General features: G+C 46.8%; 2 protein-coding genes across 2 annotated transcripts in view; one reads left to right on the top strand and one right to left on the bottom strand.

The window, feature by feature from the left end:
• Nucleotides 1–226: 226 nt before the first annotated feature.
• LOC105306031 (isopentenyl-diphosphate Delta-isomerase 1) lies at nt 227–2,774 on the top strand. Its single transcript, XM_011380908.2, has 4 exons — nt 227–429; nt 1,006–1,098; nt 1,540–1,670; nt 2,311–2,774. Exons 1-4 carry the CDS (start codon nt 231–233, stop codon nt 2,626–2,628), a joined length of 741 nt encoding a protein of 246 aa, XP_011379210.2. The 5' UTR covers nt 227–230; the 3' UTR covers nt 2,629–2,774.
• A 1,425-nt stretch (nt 2,775–4,199) lies between these two features.
• The window catches only part of GTPBP4 (GTP binding protein 4), a 19,495-nt gene continuing 16,405 nt past the window's right edge, over nt 4,200–7,289 (bottom strand). The window contains exon 16 of the mRNA XM_011380922.2: nt 4,200–4,229. Coding sequence (XP_011379224.1) covers nt 4,200–4,229 — 30 coding nt within the window. The remainder of the gene's footprint in view (nt 4,230–7,289) is intronic.

The raw sequence follows: 7,289 nt of genomic DNA, 5'->3' as shown, positions 1-7,289 counted from the left end.
CTCAAGAACATGTGCAGAGTGACTGTCAAGTGCAGCACAGTGTCTCACAGGACAAGGATTTGGAGAACCTGGAGTCTGGTAGTTAAGGGAATGGCCATGACAAGGCCAGCCAATGGCCAAAGTGGAGACAGTTCATTTCTTACCCCTCGAAATGGCTGAATTCCTTCCCTGGCTCATGGATTCAGAACTGATTTATGTGTTTATATGACGTCCGAAGAAGTGTGATGTGCATGCCTGTCTTCCCGTTTCCCACCAGTGTTCTAGGACGGATCAGACATCCTGTAATGATGGATGCAGTCAACATCAACCATCTCGATAAGCAGCAGTTTCGACTCCTGACAGAGATGTGCATTCTTATCGATGAAAATGACAATAAAATTGGGGTTGATACCAAAAAGAATTGTCACCTGAATGCAAACATTGACAAAGGTACTGTGTTAAAATATTCCGTCAGAAGGCGATTTGCCTGACCATTTTAGGGTAGCCGCGACAAGCGCATTGGTGGAGATGTGCGTGTGTTAGTCGCCTTGTATTGATTTGTAGCCCAGTTTCGTGGTGTCCCAGGAAAACCTGGCTTGCCGCTTTCCCCGCCCAACAGCTGATTCTTTCCATTTCGTGCCCTTCACTGAGCTTCAGCATTATTCTGGTTTTACAGTGGAGGGACTAGCCTAATCCTAGCCGAGGGCCACTTGTCAAGTCTGTGATGCATTCTTTCTACTGCATGGACAGAGACGAGTGCCACGCAGGGAGCACACGCTTCCCAGCTTCCTCGGGAGGCTGGCGGCAGCCGAGCTGGCAGCCAGGTCACCATGTCTTTCACCTGGTGGCTGACTCCCTCGCTGGTGTGCCGAAGCTCGTCATGGGCATGCAGGGACTCGTGAAATCGAAGGCTGCAAAAAAAAGCAGAAATGGCACCAAGTTACGGGGGTTCTGGATCCCAAGTACAGAATCAGGCAAATAATGGGTATTTTAAAACTCAGTTAATAGTGCTGCTTTTGCTTTCAGGACTATTGCATCGAGCTTTTAGCGTCTTCTTATTCAACACCGAAAATAAGCTCCTGCTACAGCAGAGATCGGATGCTAAAGTTACCTTCCCAGGTCAGTGTGCCAGACGTGTGGTGTTTTGTTGGGAACTATAGTTAATTGACTTCGTCACTTGGAACTTTCTGGTTAGCCAAGGTCAAAAAAGAGAATCCTGTGAATGATATAATATCTTATTGTAAAAGTTCATACAATGAGTGCAACCTGGTAACACAGCAGTGAAAGATAAAAACCGCTAGGCGTGTGTCTATGTGTGTATATTCGCATATATTTTAAAAGGCTGTATCTTACATTTTGATCTTTTTTGAGTAAGAAGGCATTGGTAAAGAACATAGCTACACACGTCTGTTTCTCCAGGTGATTACTGGTAGTCTGTTTTCACCGACTTAGAAATCCTCAGCCATTTCACTTATTTCCCCGTTACTTTTAGAGCTTTGGGTTGTGATCTTTTAGAGCTTCTTTGAAGAAGGTAATCTGTGTCTGTGTCAACGTGTCCAGGTTACTTCACCAATAGCTGCTGCAGTCACCCCTTGAATACCCCGTGGGAGCTCGAGGAGAACGGTGCGTTGGGAGTGAGGCGGGCAGCGCAGAGGCGTCTGAAGGACGAGCTGGGGATTCCCATGGAGCAGGTAACCCGCCTGCGACTGCACCTGCAGCCACGCAGCCAGCCAGAAAGCCAGACGTACCTTAAAACGTGTTGCAGTACAATTTTAATCTAGCGTAGGTCTATGCTTTGCCACCTCTTGAGTTATTGGCCCCAAAAAGCACCTTAAATAAAGATTATTTAAATGTCGATTTCTTGATATGACCTGTCAGAATTTAGCTCTGAAATAAATTGAACTATTAACCAGTCTATGAAGTTGGCTGTTTTATACTAGAACAGGTCTAAGGTGCGTATTTTCTCGTGGAAAACCTTAGGGATATGAATGCAGTTCCAACTGGGTGAATTGAAGTCATCTTTTTTTTTCTATCTGGGAATTATCCCTTTAAATGAGACCTGACTAAATAAAGTATCTCTCATCTAGTCAAACGGTTAATATTTTTTTTCTCCAGAAAGGTAATACTAAGATGTGAAGGAAAATGTAGCAATTGTAGTTTGAGTGACTGCTTGTTTTTTAAAATAACTATTTCAATAAGTCAACTTATATTTTTGGTCCTATGGAAAAAGTCTAGAAAGTTGAAACACTTCTTTTGTTCAAGATATTACTGAAATGTGAGTTAATTTACCTTTCGGTTGATGTTTCTCTTACTGTTTTGTTTTCATCCCAGGTTCCTCCGGAAGAAATTAATTATCTAACACGAATTCACTACAAGGCTCAATCTGACGGCATCTGGGGAGAACATGAAATCGATTACGTTTTGTTGGTGAGGAAGAACGTGACGTTGAACCCTGACCCCAATGAGGTGAAAAGCTATTGCTATGTGTCCAAAGAAGACTTGGAGAAAATGCTGAAACAGGCGGCCAGCGGCGAAGTTCAGATAACCCCGTGGTTCCGCTTGATTGCGGAGGCTTTTCTCTTTAAGTGGTGGGATAACTTGAGTCAGTTGAACCAGTTTGTTGACCATGAGAAAATACATAGAATGTGAAAACAGAGGTGAATGACTAGTCAAGTACTAAAACATCTCTGTACTTAGTCAACTTGAAATCATTTTTTAAAAATTTGGTTCTTCCTTAACAACTCTCATGGGAAATGGTGGTACTTTACGACCAGAATGTATGTGGAAAAGACAACTGACTCCTTAATTTTGTGTCACACACGCTATACAGATGCACTGCTGTTTGTAAAAGACATTTATTGTAAAAAAAGAAAACAAACGTAAACCGGCTAAACACACACACACACACACACACACACACACACACACACACACACACACACACACACACACACACACACGGGGTCCTAACAAATTTGAATGAGTGACACTCTTCATTTACAATATGTTGAGATAAACATTTTCAGGACATTGTAGGGCACTTTGCTGATTGCCAGGTGCTTTACATATCATTAAACTTTTGTCATTCGTCCGGGTAAATGTGCACCAGAAGCTACTTGCTTAGCTACTTCAAAGCAGTTTAAATGAACTTTCCATATTGAGATTAAGCGAGGGGGCAGGTTCAGGTAATCAGTGGTGTATGTCCGGATTGCTGTCAGTCTGTGCTAAGAATTCAGGGACACACGGGCTATTTGTAAAATCCGACTCAGCCGTGCACCGCAACACAGCATCTTGTCGTTGGCACTGTTGACACTCTGGCTGGCTGGTTCTTCGTTGTAGGGTTCACCTGTGCACCAGCACATCTGGCAGCATCTCTGGGATCTACCACTAAATGCCATTAGCGCCCGTCCCCATCACAGTCACAAGGATACCAGATGCCAAACATCTGCTGGAAGGCAAAGTTGCCCCAGCTGAGAACCCGCTCTACAAAGTCTTGGGGGAAAATTAACCAAGGCTAATGTTCATGTCGAGTGGAACTGGTGGAGTCTGTGTATTAATATTTAAATTGTATTTTGGTTGATGCACTTTCTGAAATTCTTGGCCGTAGAGTTCTCAAATTTTAAATCTCAAGATAGCTTCATTTTTCTTTAATGTTATAATAATGAAAAATAATTTGTTTCTTACAAGCTAAATGTGGTATGAATGAATTCACTGGAAGACTGCATTTCTTAAGTGAAAGTTTTATAATTTTATGAGATTGTTACAAGCATTGATTTTGCAGAAAAAAAAATTAAAAATTGCATTTTAATACTGTTGTGTAGTTTGTTACAATTATAATACAGTAATAGGTTAACATGTCTATCTTAAAAATAAATGCCTTGGAGCTTCAAAATGCATTTGTAACATTGTTTCTAATTCCCATTTCCTTGGAGGTTCAGGCTGAAAGCCACACATGACTGCTGCTCAGCAGGACCGTGGCTATCAGCTGTGGCCTGGACGGTGGGGCCCGAGGCCAGCTTGCGTTAGAGCTTGCTGCAGCATCCCTGGAGGAACCCTGACCCACTGAGCTCGGCACTGTCACCGTGCTCAAGCCAGCTGACATTTGAGAAACAAGTCCCGGAAGGGCCAGAGGCAGCCTTTACTGTGTGATCCCAACACCGAATTACCCAGAGGACTAGAGCATCTGAGCACACCGGGATGGGGGAGGGCACAGCACCCCCTCACTGGCCCTTGAGGATGATCAGGCACCACTGCAGGGAGGGCCGTGGGCACCCGGAGCATGAGCAGGCCCCGGTGCGCCTCGTGGCAGAAGAAAGCGTCCCACCATCGGCTCCCTGGGGGACGTGTGCACCCTGTGTGTTTGTGGGTGCCGGCCCCCACAGATGGCTGTGTGGAGGATCCCTCTTCCTCACCCTGAACCCGCGCTTGCCACATCCCATAGAGGATGTGGGTGCAGAGCCCCGACGACTGGGTCTCCGCGTTGCAACCTCACCCACTATCAGCTACACGCTTCAGACCCAGATTGAACTCTCCACGGACTTCCATTTGGCCCTTGTGAGGACGCTGCTATGTGAGTGAACGGGCCCCCACACTCGGGGCCCCTCCCGCTGCTGCATCCCCGAAAGCCCCTTCCCTCTCACACTCGCGTCTGCTTAGGACATTGCTGATCGAGTCCACCACTGCTGCCGCCCAGGTCAGGCCACCCTGGCACCACCCGACTAGGTGGCCGCTGCCACACTCGCCTGTCTGCTGATAATCCAGCAGCTGGAGTGCTTGTGACACCTCACCCCACCGTGCTGCGTCTCCTGGTCATTTCTCCACTTCACACCCAGAATGGTGCTGAATTCACTTGCTGCCTGTCCCACCCACCCAGGCTGAGTTCCCTGAGGCGGCATGGATTATTTCTTTCAAAGTTTCATTTTGAAAAACGTCAGAAGTACAGAACACCATGAGCTCAGTGCAGTGAGCGCCCGTGGGCACGCCCGTGGCACAGGCTGCCTACCGAGCAGGCCGGCACACGCAGCCGACATGCTCACGGCCCAGTGCACACCCGACTCTTGGCCCCGTCACTTCAGCGCACTCCTGGGGGCGTGTGCTACAGCACAAAAGGACACCCACACACATGGCACTTCCATTTAGAACTGTTCCAATGTCCCCATTTCCCAATACTGACTTTCATTGAGTCCTCCCCAACCTCCCCCAGACGGAGGCAAGGATCACCTGCATGTCACAACCCGCTCCGTCAGTCCCCAGGCTGTCCCCTGGATGCTGATGCCCACTCCACATCAATTATTGTACAAAATGCTCCATTTAACAGCTTCCCATGACACGGCTCGGATGAGTTTTGGCCAGAACATTGCACAAGTCATGTGCCCTCGGGCCTCCGCACCTGGCGGCACAAGACAACCTGTCAGTGCCCGCCTTAGCCCCCACAGTTCGCATGCGTCTGCCAGACTTCTCTATAATAAAAGGTATTTCCCCCGGGGATTAAGAAATAATTCGTAGAGCGATACCTTAGCAAGGACGGCATATTCCACACCCAGAGCATGAGCTCAGATTCAACTGTAATTTGCTTTTAAATTGAAAAACATGTAATGCACCACTTTCTTTGAAGTTGTTTTTAATTCTGGGATAATTTCACTTAATCTGGGAGATAATTTGCCCTAAGGCCTCCCAGTATTGACAGATTGAGCCATATTTTAGGGTGGAGAAAAGTGCACTCCGGGAGGCTAACCTTATCAAGTCATTAGTTCCATTAGGATTCATATCACAACTTACAGAGGAACAAGTATACATTCTACCACTTTCAAGTACGTGGAGGCAATAATGACTCCTCGTGGAGTCAGCTCATCGTGGTCTCAACCTTCATTTCCCGTTACGAGCGATGCCGAGTGTCCTTTCATGAGCGTGGCCATCTGCATCTCTTTGGAGAATTGTCTACTCAGATCTTTTGCCCATTTTTTAACAGGTATTTTTTGTCATAATTGACTTACAGGAGTTCCTCTTATATTCTGGGTATTAATCTCATATAGATATTCGCAAATATTTTCTCCCATTCTCTAATTGGTTTTGTCACTGATTACTTCCTTTGATGAGCAGAGATGTTTGATAAGGTCCCATCGATCTTTTGCTTTTGTCAGCTGTACTTCCCAGCTCTAGATTTCAGTGCCTTTTGTTTTCCCTCTATTGACGTTGCTATTTTGTACATAACTGCTTTCCATGTCATCTTCCTTTAGCTCTTAGAACGTAAGACAGCTGCTTTAAAGTCTTTGTCTAGTAAGTCCACCAGCTGGTCTTTCTGGGGGACCATTTCGGTTTATTTTTCCCTTTAATGGGCCATACTTTCCTATTTATTTGTAGGCCTTGTGATTCCTTTTGTTGCTGAAAACTGGACATTTGAATCGCGTACCATGGTAATTCTGTAGATCAGACTCCCCCCTTCCCCAGGGAGGACTTCTTTTGGGGATTGTTGTAGGCCATCTCTATGCCGGCCTGCAGTAAAAATGTAAGGTCCTCCTGATTCTTTTCTGATTGTGCCTTTCGCCAGGCTTGAGTGCGTTCTAAATTCCCCTGTACACAAATCTGCTCTTTAAAGTCCCGATCCTCAAATGTCTGGCCCCCAAAAGAGGCAAAAAAAGGAAAGATGCAAGGGGGAATAAAAGGCACTGGCCCTTTAAATTTCCCGAATCTGATTCAGCTTACGAATCGCAAGCAAGGGTCCCCCTCTGTCGTCAGGAGCAACCATCAGCAACCAGTACGCAGAAGCCCAATGTCTGGGGGACACGCCCTTGGTTCCCACTGTGCTCGGGGTGCACTGGCACACACCTCACAGTGACTCCCACTTAAAACGATTAAGAACAGACCCCCGGAGGTGCTCCTGTGACAGAGCTGGGTGCTTGTGTGTTCACGGAACACGTGTGAAGCTCAGCAACGGACCGCAGGGCAGGAGATGCCCACGCTCGGCTGCCGGAGCGCCTCGGGCCACCTGTCATCCCGTGGAGAAGTGTTTCTACTTTTAAGACAGAATCGTTTTTTTCCTCCTTTCTCGTTTGGCCAAATGGACAGCAATCTGTAGCCACACCAGAAAAAAAAAAACAAAAACACCTAAATGATCGAAATTATTTTCTTTTAGAAGTTTATTTTGGACGACTGGCTGAAGACAGATCACAATGGTACCCGGTGCGGGAGGAGTGGGGGAGCACGCAGTGCCGGCATTCTAACACCAAGCCGCGCTCGCCCCGGGTCTGCGGGGCAGGGCCGGCAGCCGCTGCCGCTGCCGCTGTTCACAAGTGCAGATGTTTTCTCTGCAG

Source organism: Pteropus vampyrus, unplaced genomic scaffold (genome assembly GCF_000151845.1).
Source record: "Pteropus vampyrus isolate Shadow unplaced genomic scaffold, Pvam_2.0 Scaffold415, whole genome shotgun sequence".
NCBI classification, from domain to species: domain Eukaryota; kingdom Metazoa; phylum Chordata; class Mammalia; order Chiroptera; family Pteropodidae; genus Pteropus; species Pteropus vampyrus.
This window is presented reverse-complemented; position numbering and strand designations above follow the sequence as displayed.

Coding starts and splice junctions, on each gene's coding strand:
- LOC105306031 (XM_011380908.2), top strand. CDS start 231: ATGCCTGTCTTCCCGTTTCCCACCAGTGTTCTAGGACGGATCAGACAT. Junction 430..1,005: donor GAATGCAAACATTGACAAAG/GTACTGTGTTAA, acceptor TTTTGCTTTCAG/GACTATTGCATCGAGCTTTT. Junction 1,099..1,539: donor TGCTAAAGTTACCTTCCCAG/GTCAGTGTGCCA, acceptor CAACGTGTCCAG/GTTACTTCACCAATAGCTGC.